At 50.5% G+C, this 25,275-nt stretch overlaps 7 protein-coding genes across 12 annotated transcripts; all 7 read right to left on the minus strand.

Annotated features, from left to right (window-relative positions):
• Positions 1-6,406: 6,406 nt before the first annotated feature.
• LOC112342718 (pathogenesis-related protein 5-like) lies at positions 6,407-6,973 on the minus strand. The gene has a single exon (XM_024664945.1). The coding sequence runs from the start codon at positions 6,971-6,973 to the stop codon at positions 6,407-6,409; it is 567 nt and encodes a 188-aa protein (XP_024520713.1).
• A 594-nt stretch (positions 6,974-7,567) lies between these two features.
• LOC9635446 (probable LRR receptor-like serine/threonine-protein kinase At1g12460) lies at positions 7,568-10,536 on the minus strand. The gene is made up of 3 exons (XM_002991164.2): positions 9,583-10,536; positions 9,292-9,512; positions 7,568-9,231 (listed from the first exon to the last, which is right to left on the minus strand). Exons 1-3 carry the CDS (start codon positions 10,387-10,389, stop codon positions 7,749-7,751), a joined length of 2,511 nt encoding a protein of 836 aa, XP_002991210.2. The 5' UTR covers positions 10,390-10,536; the 3' UTR covers positions 7,568-7,748.
• Positions 10,537-10,885: 349 nt separating this feature from the next.
• Positions 10,886-13,147, minus strand: LOC9635447 (F-box protein SKP2A). Its single transcript, XM_024664901.1, has 5 exons — positions 13,055-13,147; positions 12,321-12,678; positions 11,849-12,206; positions 11,645-11,786; positions 10,886-11,565 (listed from the first exon to the last, which is right to left on the minus strand). Exons 1-5 carry the CDS (start codon positions 13,089-13,091, stop codon positions 11,033-11,035), a joined length of 1,428 nt encoding a protein of 475 aa, XP_024520669.1. The 5' UTR covers positions 13,092-13,147; the 3' UTR covers positions 10,886-11,032.
• Positions 13,148-13,180: 33 nt separating this feature from the next.
• Positions 13,181-16,520, minus strand: LOC9635448 (transcriptional repressor ILP1). 6 transcript variants are annotated; one of them, XR_002991053.1, is made up of 7 exons: positions 15,217-16,520; positions 14,533-15,167; positions 14,233-14,476; positions 13,895-14,175; positions 13,635-13,811; positions 13,500-13,567; positions 13,181-13,428 (listed from the first exon to the last, which is right to left on the minus strand). XR_002991053.1 is itself a non-coding variant. In XM_024664899.1 (6 exons), the coding sequence occupies exons 1-5, from the start codon at positions 16,513-16,515 to the stop codon at positions 13,631-13,633; spliced, it is 2,640 nt and encodes an 879-aa protein (XP_024520667.1). In that variant the 5' UTR covers positions 16,516-16,520; the 3' UTR covers positions 13,472-13,567. The 6 variants fall into 6 exon arrangements, 3 of the variants coding, with proteins under 3 accessions (XP_024520667.1, XP_002991212.2, XP_024520668.1); XR_002991054.1 differs by having other exon boundaries at positions 13,631-13,811; XR_002991055.1 differs by having other exon boundaries at positions 13,500-13,582; positions 13,631-13,811.
• Positions 16,521-16,591: 71 nt separating this feature from the next.
• On the minus strand, positions 16,592-18,328 carry LOC9635449 (malate dehydrogenase, chloroplastic). The gene is made up of 7 exons (XM_002991167.2): positions 18,158-18,328; positions 17,778-18,093; positions 17,553-17,726; positions 17,185-17,499; positions 17,080-17,115; positions 16,938-17,027; positions 16,592-16,875 (listed from the first exon to the last, which is right to left on the minus strand). The coding sequence occupies exons 1-7, from the start codon at positions 18,244-18,246 to the stop codon at positions 16,678-16,680; spliced, it is 1,218 nt and encodes a 405-aa protein (XP_002991213.2). The 5' UTR covers positions 18,247-18,328; the 3' UTR covers positions 16,592-16,677.
• A 66-nt stretch (positions 18,329-18,394) lies between these two features.
• On the minus strand, positions 18,395-20,380 carry LOC9635450 (uridine 5'-monophosphate synthase). Its single transcript, XM_002991168.2, has 6 exons — positions 19,541-20,380; positions 19,390-19,473; positions 19,241-19,323; positions 19,092-19,179; positions 18,777-19,028; positions 18,395-18,612 (listed from the first exon to the last, which is right to left on the minus strand). Exons 1-6 carry the CDS (start codon positions 20,348-20,350, stop codon positions 18,478-18,480), a joined length of 1,452 nt encoding a protein of 483 aa, XP_002991214.1. The 5' UTR covers positions 20,351-20,380; the 3' UTR covers positions 18,395-18,477.
• A 2,755-nt stretch (positions 20,381-23,135) lies between these two features.
• Positions 23,136-24,679, minus strand: LOC9635451 (glycosyltransferase family protein 64 C3). The gene is made up of 3 exons (XM_002991169.2): positions 23,613-24,679; positions 23,456-23,540; positions 23,136-23,400 (listed from the first exon to the last, which is right to left on the minus strand). The coding sequence occupies exon 1, from the start codon at positions 24,677-24,679 to the stop codon at positions 23,660-23,662; it is 1,020 nt and encodes a 339-aa protein (XP_002991215.1). The 3' UTR covers positions 23,136-23,400; positions 23,456-23,540; positions 23,613-23,659.
• Between the last annotated feature and the right edge of the window lie 596 nt (positions 24,680-25,275).

Consider the following 25,275-nt stretch of genomic DNA (forward strand, 5'->3'; position numbering starts at 1 on the left):
ACTTGTAGACACAAAAGTATGTACTTCCCGGAACTTTTCTTCTAGCACCGTGATACTGGCAGCAGAAGAAGTTAAGTTCTGCTTCACGGAGTGACTGCGTCTTTGCGTGAGATTCCTGTTGCTGCAAGGCAAGCATGGTTGACTCTGCCTGCTAATCCATTGTAAATGTCGGATGCAATACATCCAGACAAGAGTGGAACGCCTCTGTTGGAAGGATTCTCAACTCTCTTTCCAACCCCTTTCTTCAGCTGCTCTTCCTCCCAGATCTTTGAATTCAACGTTCTCAGACACGCCAGCTTTCTTTCCATTATCCTTGTAAGTGAGCCTCCCTCGAACTTCCCCGGCCTCGTCTTCACTGGAAACAGCCTCGTCTTTCGATGGAGCGTCACAAATTCTGGACCGAAACTTGGCATCGCTAGAATGACACCACCAAAAGAAGCATCCATCAAGGCATCAAGAGCTAGTTGAGATGGTGTTCTAATGTATGTAAGGCAATATCTATGTGAAGGCTTGTTTAAACATTTCTACTGTCATGTGTAAAGAATGTTATCGCAATTTTAAATCTTCATTTCAATACTTACCTGGCAGATCCCTCTCAAGGATGAAAGTACCTTCTCTATTGTAATCGTCACCGTTTCGCAGCAGTTTTCATTTGCACAGCTTCTCGTCTACCAGTTTGCAGAACGCCTGGTAAGTATCTGCAGCGGGATGCCTCCTTAGCAAAGTACTCTCGGTAGCTTATTGTGCTCGCATCCAAGAACAAGTCATATGCCTCAGTAGCTAGCGTTTCACCGTCCAGCATGAGGCCCCGTTTCAAGCCCCAAGTGACAAGGTTTTTCCCTTCCGGGCAGTTCGCTGTACATCTCAAGCACATTTGGCGTTGGATGCAACATCTTTCCAAAGCTTCTTTTATAATGGACAACACTAAAGTGTGATCTTTGACCACGTCGACATAAACCCTTGACATTGGCTCGTCAACCATCTCAAGTAACAAATTGTCATTATATGGATGTATTTAAGGAGAGCTTTGTACGAGACATGCGACGAGAACATCTTTACGATCTTTGGGTGCTCTTGTGGAAACGCCTTACAATTAGCGACTCGCGTCTGGGAAGCAAGAGCTAGCTGAAATGGTGTTCTATAACTCCATATAACACCCATGTAAAGGCTTTGATCATTTGATGAAGTTGAATACAAGCGTTGATATGTGAACTCCATGCTAGGGCCAGGGGGTGATGGTAGAAATTTGACTCTTTTCCCTTCCACTTCTAATATACACTTAGTGTTTCAGTGAGAGGAGATTGCCGCTCGTTTCTTTATTTGTTGATCCACCATATTCAGCCCGAGCGCCATGCCTAGGCTGCGGTCGGCGATCACCGTGGCCACTGCCCATTAAGTCAAAATTAGATTGATGGGGATAAAAGGCTTTTTAGCAAAAAGGTATTAAGTTAAGCGGTAGCTTTCTGATCCATTACGAGCCAGGGCCTAGCCAGGGCCACAAAGCACAGGGAATGGAGTCCTAAAGATTCTCATCCGCACCACAAGGAACTAGCATCGTCATCACTGCACTCATCCTCATCACTACTCTCATCATCCTCATCACTGGGTTTGTAGTCCGGATCAAAACTTCCTCTTGTTTGCTTTCCTTGCCAACTGCAACTTGCAGCAGCTAGCATCGGTGTGTCCCTCACAGCGCTTAATAAGCCTACACAAATCATAAAAACTAATAAAAACAAAAAGAAAAGCATCAATTACTTACCAAATGGACTCTGCTGTGGATACACGTATTGACCTCCATCAGCCTCTGGCACAACCATCCTGTTGGAACTTTTGACTTTGGAAATCACGTTATACAATGGTTGATCGGTCATAAGAACCATGGCGTAATTGCCATCTGAAACGACACACAATAAACCAACCGACAAATAAAAACTAAGTACCTGCCATCCATTGCTCTATCGTCCATATCTTCTTCAGAAAGTCTTCTTCCCACCTGGCTTGCTGTCCTTCATAAACGTCCGTGCGTTTGCTCTCAATAAATAAAAAAAAGTCCTGCAGCTTGTTCTCAAGATCCACCAGCTGCAGATGGATGAAGCTATCAGGTCCGTGGTTGCCAACCCAATAAAAATGCTGCCTGTCCTCTCTTAGAAAGGCCTGAAATACGTCTGCTGTATGTATCTGATGGGGCTGACGTTTTGGAGGTCCAAACGTTGCACCAGCTGGCAACTGGAACTTCAAAGCTTGCATATTTGCAGGAAGGACGAAATTGAAGGGGAGGATGTCTTTGAGTGTGAACTCAAATACTGTCTCCTTCTTCTCGTGATCATGAAAAAGCTTACCCATGTATATCATGAAGACAATGCACATAAGGTCTGATACCTCCTTAACAGAATCCAGTATAGGAGGCCATAAATGTTTCAGCTCCGCCACATGTAAGTTCTCGATAAGATGGTAAATAAGGAGTGGAGAGAACATGATGGAAAACGAGCGCATTCCATTCCTCACGTCTTCCTGTTTCGATAATTTTATCTGCTTATTGGGTGGCGGCTCCTGTACAGTAACACCACATAAGCACTCACATAAACTTCTGAAATATCAGAAAAGTACCTCGTTGCGTAAGAGTCCAACTAAACCGCAAGACTCTAAAAATCCCCACTTATCTTTGTATCTACTACCTGGCCAAACTAGGTCCTCCCGACTGATCAGGGTCCCCAACAGCGCAACATAAAGAGCTCGTAGCACCAACAAATACCTCTTGTCCACAAGGTAGTGAAAATAATAACCGCGTTTGATAGTACTCCACGCGTTCCTTATTGTATCACGGAGATCGGTTTGGCTGAGATCTTGATTCACCTGTAACAAGCATACAGTTTTCTCATCAAGAAAAAGGACAAAAAAGAACGGAAGAAACCTTTTCGTAGAACTTCGAAGCTTCAAGATGAGGGTGCTCAGGCATCAACCCTCTCAAAAGGTGATTAAGCATGCGAGGATTCCCTCCTGATAACTTTATCAGCTTCCTTAGTCCGTCCTTCAACTCAAATGGCTTCTCCATGCCGAGAGTATTTCCTAGTCTTGAAAGGAAGATCGTCGTTACGTCTACCACCTCCTCCTCCTTCAGAGGCCTAATAGGTATAAAAATACTTGTTACCTTCTCTGTGTAACGCATTGTGGCCCCAGAAAATCGGGTCGTTGCTACTTGAAGTACAGGAAACGTCATGCCACCTCGGTTACTTTTGATATGTCGAACGTAGGCCGAGAAAGCTTCATGAATCCAGGACGATGCAGCTGGGAGACCTCGCTGAGGTCGGGCCTTGTTGACTTCATCGAAAAACCAAGATAGAAAAATTCGCTTGTCGGCAGGAACCTTAAGACCGGTTCGAATGAAGTCGATCACATCTCCGAAAGTCAGCACATTCCTCAGGCCCGGAAACATGTCATCCAACTCCTTGAGAAAATCAGCATATGCAGTCGTATTCATTGGACAAAGGGCTGCATGCAAGGACCGAAGCGCCAAAACCTGTGCGCCTTCCAGGCCGTTCTCGAGCAGAAGTGCACCCCCCGCCATGGTCGTTTCAACCGAATGGTACATACTAAGATCTTTGCCAGTCTCCAGCACGTTGTTCACCATTTCCTTGAACTGAGTGGCAAGCCCACTGTAACCTAGCTGGTCCTCGAGAATGGCATCTATAGTCCCTGTTTTTGTGTCCCTCTCCCACGCTTCTCTGAGAAGAGCTGAGAGACATGTCCCGACAGTTGTTTTGCCTGCTCCGGGGAATCCGATGACCATCAACATGAACTCTTTTCGTTCGAAATCTGAGGCACTGGAAGTCTTGTTCATGAAAGTTGCAAAGACCCGTGCAGTGGCAGCCATAAGATGCTGAATCATCTCCTCCCTTCCGACCAAAGTAAAATAATCTCCGAAGTCCGTCTGTAAACACGGCTGCCCACCGTTGTCCACAAGAGGCAACTTGTAGCCTGGCACCCTCCTCGCCGGCATTCCGTGAAAAACCCTTGCATCCTCCAGTTGTTTCGTGTATACATCCAGCAACCTCGACACTACAACACAAACTTGTCAGTAGTAGAAGCAAAAAGTAAAAGACGCCAAAAACGATAGCCACAGTATACACCAACACATTAAGCAGAAAACCATACGAAGAGACCATGATGCCACAGATGCCGAGAACCCAGGTAACACGTTCTACAAGCTACACAAGACGCCATGTCGACAGCCACCAACAAAGGCAACAGCCGATCACAATCACACAGACACCATAGCCCCAGCTATAGCCGCACTAGCACCACGACAAGTAAAACGCCAAGTTGCAGCCAAGTCGTGGTTTTGCTCAGCAAGTGCTTACCTGGCGCAGCTTGAAGGGTTATCGGCGGGGCCTCTGAAACAGAAATATAAACTTGTCAGTACTCGGCAATAGCCAGCGGGGCAAGCACAAAACAGCGCGAATAGCCCATGCGAGGAGGCAAAAACAGAAGAAACGATCAAAGCAGACTCCTAAGAGACCAAGATTCCAGCAGAACGAGCACATCCCAGGCACCAAATACACACCAAAATGCTACGTACGTGTAGGAGCCTTTGTTGCCCGAATAGTATGAGAAGATCCAGGCACATACGTAGACCTGCTCAGGCCGTCTTCCCCTGCCTGTAGACGTCTCCACCTGACCCTCCCTTGCTCATAGCGCTTCACACTGATAAAGACAGCCGAGAACTCCTGGAGAACATCATTTACTGCCACTCTACCATCGTTAAGGTAAAACTCGCAACCTTCTGCCCCATCTATGTCTTCAATGAACTCTACAATCTCCTCCATACTGTTAACCCTAGCCGGCTGTCCGGGTATATTCAGTCTGATCCTTCAGACATAGAAGTCTACTTGGTGCTTTTGGTGTTAATGATCGATGAGAGGCGGTGCTGCTGGTCAGAGTAGCAGAATTGGTTGCAATGGGAGGATCCAATTGTGTGTGATCGTGCATCAATTGCCAATTCTGGGCATCTGGGAGATTCGAGGAGGATATTTGATGGCTAGCTGGAATGCGATGCTTTCGGTATATGCTCGGGCCGGATGTTTCCCAGATGCCACAGGAATTTTCGATGCCATGCAAGCAAAGAATCTAGTCTCGTGGACTGCCATGTGTGTGCGCATATTCCAAGCACGGGCATCTAGACGAGGCAAAGATTTTTCTTGGTGCTATGCCCGCGTGGAATGCTGTTTCCTTGATAGCGATAATCGTTGCATGTGGTTTAGCTCGGGGTAATCAGCTGTTTGAGATTACGGAAGCCAAAACTTTGGTGGCGTGGAATAATACTCGCCGCAAATGCCCACTTTGCGATTTCTCTGGTGATCTTTCGTGCGATGCCGCAGTGGGATCTGGTTTCGTGGATCACGCTACTGGGTGGAATTTCTAGCGATCTTGATGCTCTGCTCGAGATTTTCCACGCAATGCCCAAGCACGGCATCGCGCTGCTATCGGCTCACGCGACTAGAGGCGATGCCCAACTCGTGTTTGAGCGGATGCCGGAGAGAAATTTTGATCTCCTGGATCGCGATGCTCAATGCATGGATCTTGTGCGGCGACCTGGAACTCGCGAGAGAGCTCTTCGATCCCATGCCGGTGAGGAACCTGTTTCTCGAACCGCGATGATCGATGCGTATTCACAGCGAGGCGATCCGTGCCAGGCCAGGAGCCTCTTCGCCCAGATGGCGGAGCAGAGCCTGGCCTCCTGGAACGCGATTCTTTCCAGCATCGCGCGCTTTGGAGATCTGGAAGAAGCCCGAGAGATCTTCGAGAGGATGCCGCAGTGGAATTCTTTGTCCTGGAACGCAATGCCGGCCGCCTACACCCTGTCCGGAAAGAATCTGGAAGAAGCCCAGGCGCTGTTCGCCAAGATCCCCCGCAACCAGCTCTCTTGGAACCTGATGCTCACAGCCGCTGAATCATCGCTGGAGCTCTTCGCATTGATGCCGGAGCGCGACGTCGTATCCTGGACTGCACAGCATTTGCCCGCGCTCACGGACAAGCACTGTCCAGTGGGATTCCCGGGGTTGATGAACACTAGAGCTCGGGGCTGCAGAGCTCCCGCGCGGAGAAGCTCTGAATCCCATCGCCTGGGCCACGCTCCTGGCGCCCTGATCCATTCCCCGCGACCATGGTCGCGACCACGGCGTGACGCCCACTACGGCTGCATGGGACGTTTGTGGATGATGGGGTTTGTAGATGGAATGATACGGAGGGCGATAGGTGTGGTACGGAGGTGGCCGGGGTGGATCCAGATGCCGCTGCGCTAACGTATCGATCTCGCGAGTTGGAATTGGAACGCGTGACAAGATTTTTGCTCAATAAGGACTAGAATTTATTTATAATCGTTTATAAAGTGATTGAATAACACCATCGCTCACGGGCAGAACGTAATGGTGAAAGTTCCTCCGGTTCCAGTGGCAAAAGTCTTGGTGTTGTCACCAGACCAGCTATAAGCATCCGGGCATGAGGCACGGACGTTCTGTGCATACTGGGAGTTTGGATCGTCGCGGTTGGGACTGGTACAAACATTCCCATTCGTGTTCTCGGGAGGACAAGTCGAAGCCTCCGCTCGGCAAGTCAGTCCCCTGCCAGATCCAGTGATGCTCATCCCAGTGCCGATGAAGAAGCCATCCACGGCGCTGATGTCGTAGAAGTCATTGTTGCTGTTGCTGTTGATAGAGAACTCGGCCAGGAGGCCAGGAGTTCCAGTGCCGATGTTTCCCCCCCAGAGATCCGGAGGACTCAGTGCGCGAGATTGTCCGGGGGCGAGAGTGAATCCGGAGGTTCCGATCGAGGGGCCGGGGTTCTCGCGGACGACAATGTTCTGCGAGCCTCCGCAGCTATTGACAACGTTGAAGGAAGTGGCTGCTGCGAGTGGGATTGCTGCAAAACAATGGCCTAGAGCAACAAGAGCAACTAGGATGGCAGTAGAGCTTGCCATTGGAACTGTGTATGCTGTAATATATTTCTGTGAGTTTCTTTGAGGATTTATATAGTCTAGAGATATTAGTGAAGGTGAAAGAGTTTGTCGACCACACGCAAAGAAATACCACCCGTGAATAGCGAGAGTTTGGCCAAGCAAAAAAAATCTTTTCTTTACGTCACTAGACTCTGAAAGTCATGTTCATGGCTTAAGTTTTGCATCATATAATTACGGACAAATGAGAATATCCGTGCTTTGAATATTGAGTCAAGAATCTGCTGCCAAACTTTGTGAACTAATGCCAGCTCAATAACTCCTAGTCTCACATTTGGGATTTTTTTCTATGGCTAACTAATAACTAACCCTTTTAAGTATTAGTTAGCACAGTTTATTAGCCATATAAATTCTTCAATTATTTTTTTAGCATGGCCAAAATAGAAGGGAATAACCCATCGGTTAGAATAATAATCTATAAAATAAAAATTTATAATAACATCAATTACATTGAAAAATAATAAAAAATTAACATTATTTTATAATCTTTCTTACATCAAAAAATGAAAATTATTATAACACAAAAAAAGAGTATTATAGTTGTCAAAGTGGTTAATGTTTTAAACAAAAATTTGATTGTGTTTTGAATTTTCACAAATTTTGCAAAACAATGAATGTACATATTCCTGCAGAGAGAAAAAAGAAAGAAAAACAATCAATCTTACCGCAAGTTCTTGCGTTTGCATTGCCAGTTTTTATGTATATAGAGGCTCGGTCGATCGATCCTGTATGAACAAACTCACATTGACAGCATCTCCATCATCTGGACAACGGCAGCCATGGACGGCCTCCTGCTCGGATCCTGCGCAGTGCACAGCAGCCCGATCCTGAAAACCTGCATGATCTCGGCCTCTGGAAACGAGCTCATCTCATGGTCCAGGCACTGCAAGCCCCGCCCCTGCTCGAACGCCGCCTTGGCATACTCGCACAGCACCACCGCGTCCGTCTCCAAGTTTTGCACGGGCCTCCTCCCGGTGACCAGCTCCAGCAGCACCACCCCAAAGCTGTAGACGTCGCATTTGTCCGTCAGCCTCAGGTTCTGGACTGCCATCTCCGGCGCAACGTATCCCACCGCCAGCTCCAGCTTCCGGTCGGTCATGTACGTGTCCAGCTTCGGCAAAAGCCTCCGCAGGCCATAGTCCGAGATGTGAGGCTCAAACTCGTCGTCCAGAAGGATGTTGGTCGACTTCAAGTTGAAGAGGAGGACCTGTGGCCTGCAGTCGTGGTGAAGGTAAGCCAGCCCCCTCGCGGCGCCCAAGGCGATCTTGAACCGTCTCCACCAAGGCAATGGTAGCTGGCCTTCCATGCGCTGGTGTAAGTGATGGAAGAGACTGTCGTTGGGGAGGTACTCGGTTAGCAGCAGCTTTGTTGGAGGAGACCAGTAGTATCCTTCCAGCGTCACCACGTTCCTGTGCTTTACGTTCTTGAGGATCGCTATTTCCCGCTCGAAGGCCTCCTGGCTGGTTATCTGGCCGAGACTAGAGAGCTTCTTCACAGCGAGTGCCACTCCGCCATCCACCACGGCCTTGTAAACAGTCCCCAGTGGTCCATACCCGATCACACAGTCCTTGTCTACAAGAGCTTTGGTTCCTTCCTGCCAGTTCTCGTACTTGGACGGGATGTTCGGGTTGAAGAGGACGAGCTTGCCGATCACACCTGTGCTCGAGTCTGGAGAAGGCGGAGTGCTTTCGTAGACGAGCACTTCAGCGGGAGTCTTCTTTGGCCTCGTCAAAACCTTGATGTTCAAGATGACGACGATAAAAACACCCAAGGCAACGAGGATTGCGGCGACGATGGCTGCTATGGTGTAAGGTGTCAAGACGTGTGTTTTCCCACCACCTTCGAGCGTCGGCGATAATGCTGGTCCTGGCCAAACCATAGGAGTGCACCTCAGTGACAGCGGCGGACCACACAGAAACGTATTGCCAATGTAAGAACTCCTGTCAAAACGCTGTAACACGCCCCGCCTGGGTATGAATCCAGTTAAGTTGTTGTAGGAGACGTTGAAGAGCACCAGATGCGACAAGTCACCCAGTTGGATAGGAATACTTCCGGTAATGTTGTTGAAAGAGAGATCCAGCCGCTCTAAGTGAGTTAGCCTTCCAACCTCGGCGGGAATAGAGCCCTGTAGCATGTTATGGCCAAGAAGGAGTGTCTTCAAGAATGTCAAGTTGTTGAGACTTCGCGGAATGGTACCACTAAGATCGTTGCTGGAAAGTTTGCTGGAACAAAGAACCATGGTTTAGAAAAAAACACATGAAGGAAGACGTTGAGCTACGTACAGTTCAATTAAGAACCTCGCCTGCGTTAGAGCTTGTGGAATACTGCCGTGCATGGCATTGCTGCTAAGATCCAGGCTGACCAAGAATGCGAGCTTCCCAATGGCATCGGGAATCGGAGACGAAAACCTGTTGTGTGATAAGTTGATGAGCGATAATTCCTGACACTCTCCGAAGTTGGAAGGAATAGGACCTTCGAAGCTATTGTAAGACAAGTCCAGGACCTGCGTTCGAGAAAAGAAATTAAAAAGAGTAGAAGACGACATTGGCACCAGCAAATGGGACCTTCATTACCTCGAGTGATCGACACCCATCATCACCTTGCCTGTCCGGGAGCCCACCGCTGAAAGCATTCTTCGAGCCATTGAGGATATCGAGAGAAGGAAGATAAAGAACCTCTGATGGAAAATCCCCCGAGAGCGAGTTCTCTTGGATAAGCAACAAAAGCAGCTCGTCCAAGAAAGCGATCTCCGCCGGCACGCTCCCAGTGAGCCGGTTGGAACTAAAATCCACAAACTTCAAGGATCCGCAAGAGCCCAGAGCCACTGGCAGGCTCCCAGCAAGCGCATTGCCTGACAGGCTCACGAACCTCAGCTTGGAGCAATTCCCGAACAGCTGCGGCGGGATCGCGCCCGTGAGGAGATTGGAGGAGAGATCGAGCATCCGGAGCCCCGGAATCTTGCCGATGGAGGCCGGGATGGTGCCGGCGAGCTCGTTGCTGCTGAGATTTAGCTTCCAGAGGCTCGAAATATGCGAGAGCTGCGAGGGAATGCTGCCTTTGAGGAGATTGTTGGAGAGGGAGAGCGTCCGCAGGAAAGGGAGGCCGCTGAGCGCCGGCGAGATGGTACCTGCGAGGCCGGCGCCATGGATCAGCAGCTTCTTGACGCGATTGTCATCGTCGCAGAAGACCCCAGTCCAGCCGCATGGATCCTCATCCGCCGCATTCCAGCTCGTGAAAATTCCAGTGGGATCCTGCGTAATCTGCATTCGAAAGGCCATGAGAGCGATCCCTTCCTCGTTGAGAGCTCGCGCCTGGAAGGCCGCGACGAGCACGACCAGGAACTCGATCGCAAGAATCCGACATTGCTGCCCGATCGACATTCTCACGAGACCCGGCCCACCGATTCATCTATCGCCGGGCGCCTCGAGCCGGCAATCCTAGAAACCCTACCCAAAACCCTACGCGCGGCCCCCAGCTCTCTCCTCCCGTGTGGTGCGTCCCACGCCATGGCTACAAAGCTCCAGAACACCAAGTCCGTAATGGCCATGGCCCAAAGTACAAAACACCACATATTTTACACGGTGGGAATATAATGACGTGGCAGCATGCTGTATGATGTGGCAGAGTGGTGCATTACGTGGCACGTGGGACATTACTTTTTTCCCGTGTGAAAACTTGCGCGCCGGGGCTATGACATGGCCAGCTAGGCAGGGAGGAGGACCGTTGGCAGTTGCTGTTGGAATTTACGTGGCAGGTATGGGTGTCCATTTATTCGATCGCCCATCAATCAATGACTCTCGGCACATATATTACATCGTATCACCTTTGCTTGATTAAATCTCAGCCTTGACAACGAAAGATACCTCGTCCCAAAGGTTGTAGAAAGTAAACGATTGCATATATATGAACCACTTTACACTATCATAAAAATCGTACTTTGAATGTACAAACAAACCACCGTGGTGGAACTTGTGGTCGCGATTCCATCGCGATTTTTTGCTTCTCCATCCTCTTCATCTTCTTTCACTGCTGCTGGAGGCGGCTGGCGATGGCGGACCTGTTACCACGATCCACAACGCAGGAGCAATGGACGGAGGTGAGATTGGTGCATCCACTTACGTTGAGCGAGTGCCTCTCGGGGCAAGTGTGGAGCGCCGGGAAGGCGTCGCACACCGCCTGGACGGCCTGGCCGGACAAGGCTGTGCAGCCGCTCAGGTTGAGCGAAACCAGACCATAGCCATCCTGGTCGCTGAGAATGCACTGCACGTAGCTCTTGGTGGACGTCGTGGTGCTGCTGTCGTTGCTGCTCTGGAAGCTGCTGTTGCTGGAGCTTCCGCTTGTGCTGCAGCTCCCAGTGCTGCTCCTCGTCACGGTGCTTCGAGCGGTAGCGCTACTCCCGGATGGCGAGAGTTTCTTTTTGCCGCTGCTGCCTTGGGCCCGGTACTTTCGGCTGTTCACCAGCGAGTACATGGACAGATCGGTGATGTTCCTGCAGCAGTGCAGCCCGAGATATCTCAAGCGGTGGCACTTCTCGGCCAGTGCAATCACGCTCACGTCTGGAAAAGCAAAAGCAGAAAAAGATAAGAACCGAAACAGAGAAACGACACGCGGGGTTAAGCCGTGTCAGGCAGTCACCTGAGATAAGATGGCAACCACAGAGGTCGACTCCTCGCAAGTCGGGACACCAAATAGCCATTGCCGATATTCCTTCGTCAGTGATTCTGTCGCACCAGCCGGCATTTAAGATCTGGAGCCCGACGCAGTTCTGCGCGAGAGCCTGCAGGAAGAACCGGAAGAAGTTAAGAAAAGGAAGCAAAAACAAGCTTTTGGTCGACTTACCTTCAAAGCGTTGTCCGACCCCGCATTGTCGCATCCGCACAGGTTCAGGTGCTTGAGCTGTCGGCAGCTCTCGGCTAACTGGACGAGCCCAGCCTCAGTAATCCCAATGCAGCCACTCAGGTCGAGCTTCTGGAGCAGCTTGCAACCGTTTGCCAAAGCCACCAGGGACAAGTCCGTCAGCCTGGTGCCGCTGGACCTCCCGTTTGACAAGTCCAAGCTCGACAGATCGTGGCAGTGCCGCGCGATCGCTTGCACGGCCTGGTCGTTAAGTAGTGTGCATCTTCGCAAGTTGCAGCTCTGCAAGCGGTAGAACTTGTAGGCCACGGATTGTACAAGCATGCTCACACTCTTCCCACACCTGTGGATAAAGAACACGAAAATAAAAAACAAAGTGAGAACCCCAAGGATTTGCATACGTTAACACTACGCAAGAGTTGAAGAAAAAAATGCAAAAAAGAGAAAGCGAGCTTACCAAGAGAATGAAAGCTCCAGGATGCCAAGAGACAAGGCATCTCGCCAGCCAGTGCACACGCCAGAGGCCACCAAAACCGTGCGGTGGTCGACCAGCGCTAGTATCCGCACCAGGAGCTCCATGGGGATGTCTTGCCACTTGGAGTCGCCGACGAGCTCGTGAGCCTCGAAGACGGCGCTGTGCTTTAGGACCAGCTTCTTCCACTTGTCCCTCATAAACTGCGGTGGCGATTCCATCTCCTCGTCCTCGGTGTCGCGGAAGAACTGCGACAGGCCTCCAGAGGCGGGGTAGAGTCGGGACTTTTGCTTCTCGTTCATCTCGGCGGTGGTGGTGTGCTGAGCGTCCATATCCATATCACCTGCAAAGAGGAAACAAGAGAAATTAATCGCGAGGATCCATCACAAGAAGAAGAGGCCCTTTACAAATAGAAAGAAAAAAGAAAAAAAAACGAACAAAGAGACCACGAGCTAAGTTTCGTCAAGAGCGAGAAGACAGTCACGCAAACAGCTGCGTAGCTGCCGCTGACAACATATTTTGTGTTGGCATTTTGAAAAATAAAATCCAGTCATACGTAACTTACAAAGATGCCAGAAAATAAAATTAAAGAGTAAAAAGAAAAAAAAGGAAAAAGACCAAGGCAACAGGAAAAAGCGGAAGCGAGGAAATCATCACAGAGAAAGCAAACAATCAAAAGCCCTCAATCGATGAAAACCTAATGGATGAAACACACATACCTCGCGAATTCGATGACGCAAAACCCGCGCGTCTCATTCCATACCCTTGACCGATCGATCAATCGATCGCGCAAAGAATGCCGTCGAAACAGTGATACCTGGGCGAGCGCTTCCGAATCGATCCAAGACCCTTCTTTCCCTTTTCCTTTTTTTCCTTTCCTGCGCGAAGCAGTGGCCGAGAGGATCTAAAAACAAAAACAAACAAAATGGTCTCCCAGCAAAAAATTGCCAGCCGCAGATCCAAAGCATCAGAATCTAGTCACGCCAGCACGTGGCCCTCGCACAGCCGTTGGATCCAGCATCGTTGTCGTCTGACGCATTACTTTGTTTCACGCTATCGCGTCGATCGAGGCGAGCATTGTTTCCCTTCGGCCCTGGAAAAGCTCTTGGTCCAGCTCCACAAGGAAAAGAAAAATGGAAAAACGAAAGAATTCTTGCTCCTTACCACGAAGAACTGACGAGATTTACACAAGAGCTTGGGTATCGATCTCTATCCAAGCTCTGTATCAGCTTCTGCAAACCAAAAGCCTGGCCACTGTTACTACAAACGAGAGCTTCCTTGTCAAATCCACTTACTTACACAGCGGGCTCCTTGAGCTGGAAAACTCTCGCAAGTTCTCGGGCCTTCTCGTGCTGGTTTAGAGAGAGTAGCATCTTCCGGACGGCCTGAGCGAGGGCCGCCACATCGCGCTTCTTCAGCTTCTCCAGCGTCCGTCCCAGGCTAATTACGTGCTGGATAAACGCACCAAGCTCAGGACTGCGTCAAGAAAAAGAAGATAGATAGGCATAAAGTTAGCTACACGGAAAAAGTGGAAGAAGAAAAGGTAATAGTATACATACCACATGTCTTTAACGCCACTGCTGATCCACGTACCGTGTAGAGCCACAAGCACCGTCTCGGTTCTCGCGACAGCGTCTTCAGGCGCAAGCACGCGGAGGTGTGGAAGAATTCTTCCGTTCAAGAGCTCCTCTAGTCCCAGCTGGTTCAGCTTAGACAGGGACAAAACATTCTTCCAAAGTCCGATGTTCCGTAGCAGTTTGATAGAAAGCCTGAACCGATACTCCGCAATCTCGGCAGCCTGTTCCACGGCCGTTGTAAGTTGAGCACTCCAAGTAGGAACCTGAATGTTTTTCGAGGTCACGGTTAGATCGTCCACAGTACGAAAACCAATTATTACCTCCACTTCGGAGACAGCTGCTGCAATCCTGCTTCGGACTAGTGCGACCAAATCAATGAAAGCGTCGCTGGTTGCTGGCACGTACACCGAAATCTCCTGGACGGCAGCAACGGCGTTTCTTGTTTGAGTCGTACTCAATCGGTCCCAGCAGTGTCCAATGTAATGATGCAATAATGGGAGCGCCACCCTCTCTACCAAACTTGGCACCAAGTCGGAGTCATCGTACTCGCAAAGGAGAGAATGCCTGGAACCAAAGAAAATCGTTTCAGCGACCAGAACACCACACAAAAATTACCTTACCATTTCATACTCTCAAATCCTGCACTGTCACGAAGAGGATCCCATTTGAGAAGCTCCAGTCGAACAAACGGTGCAAATATGGCAGGAGCACTGAGCGAGACATAAGCATCCGTGTAGGCCGCTGGATACTCTCGATGCCACTCTGTCAGCCTGTTCTTTACCATCTCGAGTTGGGAGTATTCTTCAGACGCGTCGCTGAAAATTCTCTCCGCAGTCTCCAAAGTTTCATCCCGACCAGAACCGAAAGCCATTTCGTTGTCGCTCTCGTCACTGGAACACTCCTCTGAGGAGGTCTTGGCAAGAACCCGAGATATCCGGCGCTTCCTTGCACTGGCTCTCGACTTCATTTCCATGCGCTTTTGGAGGCTCGTGTCCCTTCCAAACTCGTCCAGTTCCGGAGCAATGTCATTTAAAGCTGCAGCCGCAGCGGCCTGCGTAGCAGAGGAGGCATGAGCCGACGCTGTCTGTATGCTGCCACCTCGGGTCAAGACAGCCATAGCCGCTTCAATAGCCGAGTCAAGTTGCACTTTCTCATCAGCACCATCCAGTATCCGTCGTTGAAATACTGCATCCGCACGTTCCTCATGAAGCTTTTGCATGTGCTCCTCAAGTTCTTCAATCAACGGACTCTTGGCCTGAGAAGCAGCGTAAATACATGCACGACAAAAGAAAAACAGTACATACCTGTAAAAACGCGCATAGTGTTGACACAAAGTCTCTCAGTTGTTGCATGTAGATGTACTTCTTCCCAGCCGACGAGAACTTTTCTTCTAGCATCGTGATACTAGCAGCAGAAGAAGTTAAGTTCTGTTCCACCGAGTAAAGATCGGACTGCGTCTTTGCGTGAGATTCCTGTAGCCGCTTTAAGCCTTGCTGCAAGGCGAGCATGGCTGACTCTGCCTGCTGATCCAATGTAAACGTCGGATGCGCTACAAGCGGCCTGCTTGGAACCTGACCATAAGCACCACCGGGCAAGAGTGGAACACCTCTGCTGGAAGGATCCTCAACTCTCTTCCCAACCCCTTTCTTCAGCTGCTCTTCCTCCCACATCTTCTCCTCGTCTTCTTCTTCGACGTTCTCGACGAAATCAAACACGCCAGCTTTCTTTCCATTGTCCTTGTGGCCAATAAAAGTGAGCCTCCCTCGAACTTCCTCGGCCTCGTCGTCGCTAGAAACAGGCTCGTCTTTCTTCGACACCACCTCCGGAGCGTCACGAATCCTCGACCGAAAGTCGGCATCGCTGGACGATCCAACAGGGATATAATCCGGAGCACTGTGAGCAATCCTCTTCCGTTCCCGCTGTGCCTTGGCCGCGGCGATGGCAGCAGCGTCAGGAATCAGCCCGTTAACACCACCGAAAGCAGCTTCCATCACGGCATCCACACCATCCTCTGGCGGAACCACCGGCAACTCGTTGCTGCTACTCACAAGTACGCTACTCTCACCATCTTCGTGAAGGACAGGCTTCAAAACTCCCTTGAGGATCACGAGAGGCTCGGCCGGAGGAGGCTTCGATTCCACAGGCAAAACCGGCTTGGCACCACCCAGCCGGATCGTGTTCTTCTGGAGCTCCTGGAGCCTCTCGGGAGTGTACTCCCCAGCTTGAGGCAAAACATTGGACACGGCTTGAGCTTTATCCTTGCCCGCCCCCATTGCGTGCCCCGAGCCATGGCTAGGCCCATACCCTGATCTCTTGCGGCCCCGAGATGAATTTCCATCCTCCCCATCGAAGCTCAGCAATGTAGAGGAGGAAGCGGGCTTCCTGGGAGGCTTACCTCTCACAGCATTCCTCTTCCCTGCCGTGGCCGCGATGCCGGGCGATGGATCATCGGCCTCCTCCGCCGCCTCCTCCGCAAAGCTCAGCAGCTGCTTCCTCCCAGGCTTGGACGCCGGAATCTTCTCCTTGAGGAGCTTCTGGTCGACCGGATCATCGTCGCCTGCTTCGCCATCGCCACGCTTCCGGAAATTCTTATTCTTGCTCATCCTCCCTAAACCCTAACCCTATTTGAGTATATCAAAGCATATTCCTAATATCAAAGCTGAGAATCAGTCAAGCATATTCTAATATCAAAGGTTTAGCATATCGAATTTATTCTTTATCAAATGTCTGCCAAAAATCTGTCAAAACTTTGCCTCGAATGGTTCCTACACGGATGCCGCGGCTGGTTGCTTGTTAACGAAATTAATTCCCTTCTCGATGCTGCCCTTGAGCTCTGGAATCAAAGCCTGGAGAGCTTTCTCCTCGTACTCTGTCAGGCCCCGGATGTCCGTGTGGACGAATGCCTCCACTCCATCCTTGCCCAGCTTCACTCGCGACGCGAAGAAGGGGAGCTCTTGCATCACCTGGAAAGATCCAAGGAACAAGAGGTTTTAACACCAGAGTCCCAAAAGTTTCAAATGCTTACATCCGACTTGACGTAAGTGCACTCGTAGACATCAGCGTCGCCGTCAATTGCACGAAGGCAAGACTCCGCAAAGCGAGCAGCAGCGTAGGCCTAGAACAAAAGAGAGTAAAGCGCTGAAAGACTTAAAAAGAAAAACAAGTACCATCGACAAAGTCGCAGAGCCTGCTCCAGCCTTTGCCTGTTCGAAACGAAAAACGCGAAAAAATACTCGTCAAATCTCCAAGTGCGGGAAGAAATTCTCAGTTACCTCGACTACTTCTGTGCCAGCGTTTTGAATCCTCACTGTCAGCTTCTCGATCTCCTCTTGCGTGAACTCGGTTTTGGGGCGTGTCTTGGACAGCAGCGGAAGAATGGTGATCCCGGCATGTCCACCCACGACCGGAACATCCACATCAATGAGCCTCAGAGTCTTCTGCTGAGCTACAAAAGTGTTTGCCCGCACAACGTCGAGAGTCGTCACACCAAAGAGCTTCTTTGGATCGAACACTCCCTTCTTTTTAAGAACCTCAGCAGCTATGGGCACGGTCGAGTTCACGGGATTGCTGATAATGTTGATCCAAGCCTGCCACAAGGTATTCAGTACATTCCATCCTTTTCTAGAGAAAAAAGACGAACCTTGGGTGCGTAATCTGCTGCTGCCTCGACAAGTGTCTTCACAATACCAGCGTTGATGTTGAAAAGATCGTCTCTCGTCATTCCTGGCTTTCGAGGAACTCCAGCAGGAATGATGATAAGATCTACACCCTTGAGTGACTCCGCGAGCTCCTCAGCTCCAGTGTAAGGCGTCACCTAGGAAAAAAGTTAGTTTTTTTTCGAAGAGAACGCGCAGAAACCTCGTACCAGTGATGGTGTGTTACAGTGACTCAAATCTGCAGCCACGCCCTTGACGTTGGCAATATCGTAGAGGTTTAGATGCGAGAGCAGCGGCGACATCTTAAGCAGCAGAGAGAGCGGCTGCCCGATTCCTCCACCAGCTCCCAGCACGGCCGCCTTGTACGTCGCGGCAGCTCTGGGGCGAACATCGGCGTTCCTGGCAGCGACAGTCACAAGGGGCTTGTGATTCCTCAGCGAAATATCGTGCATGTCGCCGCGGAAGAATGCGGCCTGCCGGCATTCTCCACTGGATTTCATGCCGATGAAGCTCTGGAATGCGGGCCTGGCAGGAGACACACAGACAACACACAGATCCATCGATTTCGCGAGACGAAGAGCCGAATTACCTGCTGGAAAGGGAAGGAGATCCGCCGGAGTGCTTGGCGCTCACTGGCGCCTGGACGAAGCTCGCTGTCGCTGCTGCCGCCGCGGCCATTGGTCCGAGAACACGAAAGAACGAGCGGCCAAACCCTAAGCCCTGTCCCTCGCACACAACCAAATGGTTATAACTTTAGTTCACGACATAAGGTCCAAGCATTATTTCAAGGAAATAGCATGGCAAAACAAAGCCAAGGGACGTGGTATATGCTTGGATCAAATTCTTTGCATTGAGCAGCATAGGACAAATCAACTACAACCAAAGTTTCGCCTGCTATTCTTTTTTCTTCTACGCAGCGGCGATGCTTTTCAGGTACGCTTGCCACCCAGCGTTTCTATAGTCGCGAGAGGCCAAGGCAGGATTTTTGGCCTTGATAATTCCTCTTCCAACGATGATTATATCACTCTGTCGGTCAGCAATCACCTATAACATCCACAGGAAGATTAGCAAATCAAGATACAAAAGAGAAGAAACAAACGAGCAAAGAGAAGAACCGAACGAGCAAAGAGAAGAAACGATCGAGCAAAGAGAAGAAACGGACGAACAAAACACAAGAAACGAACGAGCAAACAGAAGAAAACCCTTACATTTTCAGGAGTGTTGTACTGCTGGCCAAGATCATCGCCCCCGGCGCTCATCTGCACTCCGGGAGTCATGTGGATGAATCCGGGATCCGCAGCTTGAGCCCACGCAGCAGGATTTATGGAGATGAATCCCATGACGAAGTCTGGATTGTCCGCAGCCATTTTTTCTGCTGCTGCTGTGTACTCGCCCTGTGCTAGAGTTCCTTTGGAGCTCATCTCGGCCAGTAGCAGCAAACCCCGCCCCTTCGCCAGTCCCTATAGCCAACAAAAGACGTAGAGTTTACCATGAATGCTTGAAACTTTTTGGGACTTCTAAACCTTGAGCTTGAGGCCGTCAATGATTCCAGGGCCAGGCACTACGTGCGCGTTTGTGATATCCGACCAGTCCACAATCTTAAACGGACCCCTACAAAGAAAAACTCTGCTTTGAGTACAAAAACATCTGAAGTAAAAGGATTGTATCTTACCCCTCGTACTGCATACAAACCGTGTTGCCGATATCAGCAAACTTCCGGTCTTCAAAGATCATAAAATCGTGCTTCTCCGCAATCTGCAAACACACATTTTGTATATCAGAGGCCAAAAGGACACGAGAAAGAAGAAGCAATAGACTCACCGCACGAAGCTTGACTGTGAGCTCCTCGCTAAAATCCGAGAGCACATCAACGTGCGTCTTGAGCACGCATATCTCGGGCCCGACCTGTATGACCATCACAAACCTTGGATTCAGTGACAAACAAAAAAAAAGAAAGACAAAACGAACTCACAGCGTCGGCAAGCTTGAGAAGCTCCTCGGACGTCGCGACGTCCGCCGCAACACTCAAGTTAGTCTTCTTCCGCTCCATGAGCTCCAAGAGTTTCTTCCCAGCAGCATTCTGCGCGAGCACGGCCCTTTCTCCATACGCCAACCTCTTTGGCTTCTTGGCGGCGACAAGAGAAGAAGCTCCAGGAGGGGTTGAAGGAAGCTCCGCCCTGTTAGATCGAACAAAGCTCTTCACGGACGCCGCCACCTCCTCGCTCACTCTCCCATGCTTCACCAGAACATCCACCGCGTAGCTCAGAGTGATGGCGGAGTGGAGCCTCAATCCGTGCTTGCGAAGGTTGTCGCCGCCACCCTGCTCTCTATCGATCAACACCACCACGTCCGAGACCTTAAGCCCGGCGGCGGTGAGAGGCTCCACGGTCTCGAGCACCGATGCGCCGCTCGTCACTAGATCCTCGATCACCAGGCACGACTGGCCGCTGGAGAAGAAGCCCTCGATCGCCTTGCGGGTGCCATAGTCCTTGACCTCCTTGCGGCGCATCACCATTGGCACATTGTGCGCGAGGGAGATGCACGTCGCGATGGGCAGCGCGGTGTAGGGGACGCCGCAGATGAGGTCGAACGGGGCGGCGGGGGCGGCGGCGGCGGACCAGAGCGCGGCGGAGACCTGGCGGAGCAAATCAGGGTAGGAGACGATCACCCGGAGATCGATGTAGATTGGCGAGATGATGCCACTCTTGAGCTTGAACTCGCCGAATTTCACCGCCTCCGCGTCGGCGAGCGCAAGGACCAGCGCCGCCGCCTCCTCCCGCATTTCTTCCTTCTAAACCCTATACCTCATAGCATCAAACGTCTTGTTCGTAGATTCGCCCATCGGCGTTAGATGATCGTACGCCGGATCACCCGACCTGGACGAGTGCCGCCATCGCGATCGACCACGACACGGCGTTCTTGTCAGTGATCTCCTCGAATGCCGCCATGGAATCGTCGAAGCTCTGGCAGTGGGCGTACATTCTCACAGCACGGTGGATCGATCCATCTGGTCGCCAGCAATCGCGTAGATTGCCTTCCCAGATCCAAGAACTTGGGATCGCAGCACGCCGAGAGCGCAGTGGCGATCGTCGCAGCGTCCGGCAAAACCTGATCGAGCTCCACGAGCTCTTGGAAGAGATCCAGGCATTGCGGGCATACGCAGCAAGCATGGCATTCAACGCGCTTGCTCTCGATTTTTGCCAGGAATTCCTTCCCCAGCATGCACAAGATCGAAATCGATCGATGCGAGGATTCGCTGGTGAAGATCCAATGCCCAGGGCAGCTTCCAGATCCATCCGCCGGAACGCTATCATCGCTTGCACGGATTGCCCATTCCGGGCAAATGCCGCGATGAGGATTGTCCAGGACATTGCTATTGGCGATGGGATCGAAGGTCGCTGCTAGAAACCCGGGAATCTCCTCGTCGAGATATGGGAGATGCGAGCCTCGCCAGAATCTTGTCTCTAGGGCGTGGGGCATTTTTTTCTTCTTCATTTTCAGCCCAAAAAGAAGTTAAACATTCTGTCATTTTGCTACTAAATGAATAAATGAATATGATAAAATAAGCTCAGGAAAACCCAATTAGTGGATCTGCTCCAAAATGTTTTATGGGATTTTTGTGACACTTTTTGCCTTGCATCCCATGTTTGTTGTCTAAGACATACAAGTTACTAAAGTTACTAAGGTAAGAAAATTTGAAAAGAAAAATACTCTCAAAATTAATGAGGATGAGGAGTTATTGGACATTGTGGAAGATTATACAATGTATATCATTGTTGTCAAGTTTGTATTCACAAGTGCTCCAAAAGGTTTACAACATTGATGTAAAATTATAACACTAACTACCACGCCACCAATAGTTAATGTTGTGATTGGGCAAAACATTGATGTCATAAGCCTGTAGAACACTTGTGAATACAAATTTAGCAACAATGATCAAGAGAAAAATGTTGATTCCATTGATCACAACGAAAAACTGTTAGACATTATAGAAGATTGCACCATGCACAGAATTTTTTACCTTGGTAACTTTGGTAACCTGTATGTTTTAGACAACAAAGATAGAATGCAAGGCGAGAGTGTTGTAGAGATCTTGCAGAACATTTTAGAGCAAGTCCATTAACTGGGTTTTCTTGGGCTTGTTTCGCCATATTTGCTTAGCGGCATGACAAAATGTTGAACTTCCTTTTAGGCTGAAAATAAGAGATAAAAGAAAAACAGAAGTTCTATTAATCTATTACAATGCAAGTGAAACGAAATAACGTACCAGATCGACTAGGACATCCCACTACCACGACCAACTAAAGCACAATAGGCTGTAATGTTGTTGCTCCAAACCTCCATGCAAACCTCCAAACCTTGCATGACTTGGATTGGAACGTGTACAAGAGATCCAGCACCAGGATCCAGCCCTTCCTCAGTTCAGCTCGAAATATTGGCCTACTCCTCTTGTTGTGCTGGTTGGAATGCCGGAGCTCCACCCGATGTCGTTCCGCACAGACCAGCCGCTGATCAACACCCTGGTGCTCCCCAAATTCTCCAAGGTGGCTGCGATTGGAGACAAGGGAGCTCTGCTCGAGGCTAGGATTCCAGCTCAAATCCAGGGTCCTCACGGCAGATTGGTTCTGCGTATCTTCGATCCGAGAGCAGGAAGCCATCTCGACACGTCTTTTGTTCTCTGTTTGTTCTCTAACTGAGACGAAATGTTCTGGGAATGTGATTCGGGGAAGGAACTCGAGGTCGTGGCGATCGTCCAGCCAACTCTTCACGGTATCTATATGCTTTTGTGAGTTCTTTTCTTGCATGTCCTTCTGTTCAGGTCCAACGGCTGCTCTTCGAAAACGTACAGAGCTGCATCATGTCGCCAATCTACATCGATCTCCGGGTGATCGTCTCCTACCCTGATTTGCTCCGCCAGGTCTCCGCCGCGCTCTGGTCCCCCGGTGCCGCGTTCGGAGCCTCTCACCGATCGCTAGAGAGCAAGGTGGCGGCCGCAAGCATGGGTTGAGGCTCCACTCCGTCATCACTCTGAGCTACGCACGAGAAGGAAGAAACAATAGACTCACCGCACGAAGCTTGACTGTGAGCTCCTCGCTAAAATCCCAAGAGCACACATCAACGCGCGTCTTGAGCACGCATGTCTCAGGCCCGACCTGTATAAACATCACAAAACTTGGATTCAGTGACAAAGAAAGCAAGAAGGAGAAAACGAACTCACAGCATCGGCAGGTTTGAGAAGCTCCTCTGACGTCGCGACGTCCGCCATGCGCTCCATGAGCTCCAAGAGTTCATAAGCTAGAGCTGGAGTCGGAGAGCAGGAGGATCACTGTGGTGGAGACGTGATGAATGTCCGAGGTGTTTACAATCTCTCCAGAGCCTGGGCGACTTTATCTTCAAGGACAACAGAGAAGTCTCGGCTGAAGAACAGATGATTGTTGCTGTCCCGGAGATCGAGGAGGTAGAAGTTGGCGAAGGGGACGAGTTTCTGATCTTTGCGTCGGATGGGATCTGGCAGCCCCGCGAAAACTCGAGCCTGGAAGTTATGCAGTTTGTCAGGAACGACAAGAGAATCCACGAGATAAAGCTCTCGGAAATATGCCTAGATTTTCTAGAGGTTTACATTGCTCGGGAACCTCGCTCGTGTGGTTACCAAGAATTAGAAGGTGAGTTTTTCATGGAGGTTCTCGACCCTCGGAAAAGCAGTAGCCACGGGACTGATATGGTTGTCGTCCAGATTTCATAAGCTCCTTTCCTGGGGGATCAATTGCTTTTAGCTTGGATTCTGCGGCACTAATTTTCTTTGCTGCTCGTCTCGTTCTTGCTTTCTCGGAACTGTATCCAAGAGGAACCAAAGTTAAGACAACGCGCAAGAGTAAAAAAGACTCACCGTCGACTCACTTTTTCCAGCTCTGTCAACCTGCTTCACAGTGCACGTCTGTGGCGGAAACAGGACGAGCTTGAAACTCGACCACCTGGCATAACATCGAAGTCACGCAGTCAGTCCCTGAAAGAAAGAAGTGAAACTTTCTATGCAGAAAGCTTACGTGTATTGGCTTGTTCCAGACGAGGAGCGTTTTGAGTGCCACACGATCTACGTAACTTCCACCCCGACCCGGTCACACTCCATCAATGTCCCCGCCTGGTCACACATTGCTCGTTCTCGCACGTCGGACACCGCCTTGAGATAGCTGTACCTTAGCTCCATTCCATCCCACAGCCGATGGAAGGCAGTGATGCATTCGCCCCTATCCTTTCTATGGCCGCTCCTGGCACTCAAAGCCTCGCTAACCAATCCCAAGTTTGAGTTCCTGGGATCGCCCCAGTCCCTGGGACTGCCCTCCACCAGCAGCGGACCCTTCTTGCTACGGCTTGAAACCAGGAAGTTCATAGCGATGTCTTCGCAGTTGATAGCATCATCCACGTACTCCTTGACACCAGCCGGCATGGAGCAAGAGTACAAGTAAAGGTTCTCGGTCGCCAAGATCATGAACTTCGTCAGGAGTATCGAGTACCGGATTGAGCTCTTGGTGTAGATCCATGACTTTGTACCCAGCTGGAAAGAGTGAGACCGCGGGAAGAGGCCCACTATCCTGTCTTGATTCTCGGACCACACTTGGAAAGCGAACTTGAGGCTGGATAGATCCACGCTGATATCATCGTCACAAACCAAGACCGCCTGCGTGGAAATCTCCTTCCTTGGAAGAAATCTATTGTTGAGGCTGGAGGAAGGCTGGCGGACGACGTAAATCGGCGCACCCAAGCTCTCGAGATTGGCGTTGAGCAGCACCTGGTCTGGCGTGGACGTGTTGCCCCAAAGAATGTAGACGGCGTCCACCACAGGCGAGGCGGAGTACGCCTGTGCGTGCTGCTCCAGGATGTGGATTCTGGCCTCGGAGAAGCCATTCATGAGCACTGTAAGCTGATCGGGGCGAAGATCGATCGATTGCGGGTACCTATCTCGTTGGCAAACCCCTGTTTCTCCTGCAAGATCTAGGCGCTTACTTGCTGGAGTGGCGGAAAGGAAGAAGAATGCCGCCAATGCTGTGAAGATCACGCCAGATCCGAGCAACAGGATGGAGAAGCCCAGGCGCTTTCGCCTCTTTCTTGCCATGGAAATGTTTAGGGTTCCTTGATTGAAGGGATTTTTTGCTCCTTCGAAATTTTCCCGCCCAAAATACTTTCTCGAAAAAAATTCTAGGGTTCTACGGTGGTTTTGGGGCGATGCGAGGGGAGGCGGAGGCGCTGATCGTGGCGCTCGTCAAGGCGCAGGCGCTTAAGTTCGGTAAGCTCGACAGCCCGATCGACATCGATCTTGGAGTGATTTGCTCGTACCCTGATTTGCTACACCGGGTTATCGCTGCGCTATGGTCTGCCGTAGCCGAGCGTGCGACGTTCGATGTCGTTTGCGCTGCGTCACACACGGCCGGGCCGATCGCAGTGTGCTTCGCACTCGTTTACAGGGTACCAATGGTGATGAGAAGAAGGGAGGTGACGGACTCTAGAGGCATTGATGGTTCCTTTGAGACTGGCCAAACCTGCTTAGTGATCGATGATCTACTTGCTATCGGGGCTCCGGTGGCCGAAACTGTGGAGCTTCTCAGTGGTGCTGGGCTCAAGGTCTCGGACGTGGTGATCCTGGTCGATAGAGAAGAAGGTGGTGCCGAGAATCTACGCAAGAGTGGGCTTAAGGTCCACTCGGCCATCACT

Source organism: Selaginella moellendorffii, unplaced genomic scaffold, assembly GCF_000143415.4.
Source record: "Selaginella moellendorffii unplaced genomic scaffold, v1.0 SELMOscaffold_116, whole genome shotgun sequence".
Taxonomy (NCBI): domain Eukaryota; kingdom Viridiplantae; phylum Streptophyta; class Lycopodiopsida; order Selaginellales; family Selaginellaceae; genus Selaginella; species Selaginella moellendorffii.

What these genes read in the sequence shown, in the direction of transcription:
- LOC9635448 (XM_002991166.2), bottom strand. Translation starts at nt 16,515, where the DNA reads ATGAGCAAGAATAAGAATTTCCGGAAGCGTGGCGATGGCGAAGCAGGC. An exon ending in CACTATGCGCGTTTTTACAG is followed by an intron (nt 15,168 to 15,216) that starts GTATGTACTGTT and finishes GCTGCTTCTCAG; the next exon opens with GCCAAGAGTCCGTTGATTGA. An exon ending in AGTGGCGTTAAAGACATGTG is followed by an intron (nt 13,812 to 13,894) that starts GTATGTATACTA and finishes TTCTTGACGCAG; the next exon opens with TCCTGAGCTTGGTGCGTTTA.
- LOC9635451 (XM_002991169.2), bottom strand. Translation starts at nt 24,679, where the DNA reads ATGGCAAGAAAGAGGCGAAAGCGCCTGGGCTTCTCCATCCTGTTGCTC.
- LOC112342718 (XM_024664945.1), bottom strand. Translation starts at nt 6,973, where the DNA reads ATGGCAAGCTCTACTGCCATCCTAGTTGCTCTTGTTGCTCTAGGCCAT.
- LOC9635446 (XM_002991164.2), bottom strand. Translation starts at nt 10,389, where the DNA reads ATGTCGATCGGGCAGCAATGTCGGATTCTTGCGATCGAGTTCCTGGTC. An exon ending in ATGGGTGTCGATCACTCGAG is followed by an intron (nt 9,513 to 9,582) that starts GTAATGAAGGTC and finishes TCTCGAACGCAG; the next exon opens with GTCCTGGACTTGTCTTACAA. An exon ending in GCGAGGTTCTTAATTGAACT is followed by an intron (nt 9,232 to 9,291) that starts GTACGTAGCTCA and finishes TCTTTGTTCCAG; the next exon opens with CAAACTTTCCAGCAACGATC.
- LOC9635450 (XM_002991168.2), bottom strand. Translation starts at nt 20,350, where the DNA reads ATGCGGGAGGAGGCGGCGGCGCTGGTCCTTGCGCTCGCCGACGCGGAG. An exon ending in TCACAGTCAAGCTTCGTGCG is followed by an intron (nt 19,324 to 19,389) that starts GTGAGTCTATTG and finishes GTGTGTTTGCAG; the next exon opens with ATTGCGGAGAAGCACGATTT. An exon ending in GTTTGTATGCAGTACGAGGG is followed by an intron (nt 19,180 to 19,240) that starts GTAAGATACAAT and finishes TTTTCTTTGTAG; the next exon opens with GGGTCCGTTTAAGATTGTGG.
- LOC9635449 (XM_002991167.2), bottom strand. Translation starts at nt 18,246, where the DNA reads ATGGCCGCGGCGGCAGCAGCGACAGCGAGCTTCGTCCAGGCGCCAGTG. An exon ending in TCTCCTTCCCTTTCCAGCAG is followed by an intron (nt 18,094 to 18,157) that starts GTAATTCGGCTC and finishes GTCTCCTGCCAG; the next exon opens with GCCCGCATTCCAGAGCTTCA. An exon ending in CTGGCACAGAAGTAGTCGAG is followed by an intron (nt 17,116 to 17,184) that starts GTAACTGAGAAT and finishes CGTTTCGAACAG; the next exon opens with GCAAAGGCTGGAGCAGGCTC.
- LOC9635447 (XM_024664901.1), bottom strand. Translation starts at nt 13,091, where the DNA reads ATGAGACGCGCGGGTTTTGCGTCATCGAATTCGCGAG. An exon ending in CTGGAGCTTTCATTCTCTTG is followed by an intron (nt 12,207 to 12,320) that starts GTAAGCTCGCTT and finishes CTTTATCCACAG; the next exon opens with GTGTGGGAAGAGTGTGAGCA. An exon ending in TGGTTGCCATCTTATCTCAG is followed by an intron (nt 11,566 to 11,644) that starts GTGACTGCCTGA and finishes TTGCTTTTCCAG; the next exon opens with ACGTGAGCGTGATTGCACTG.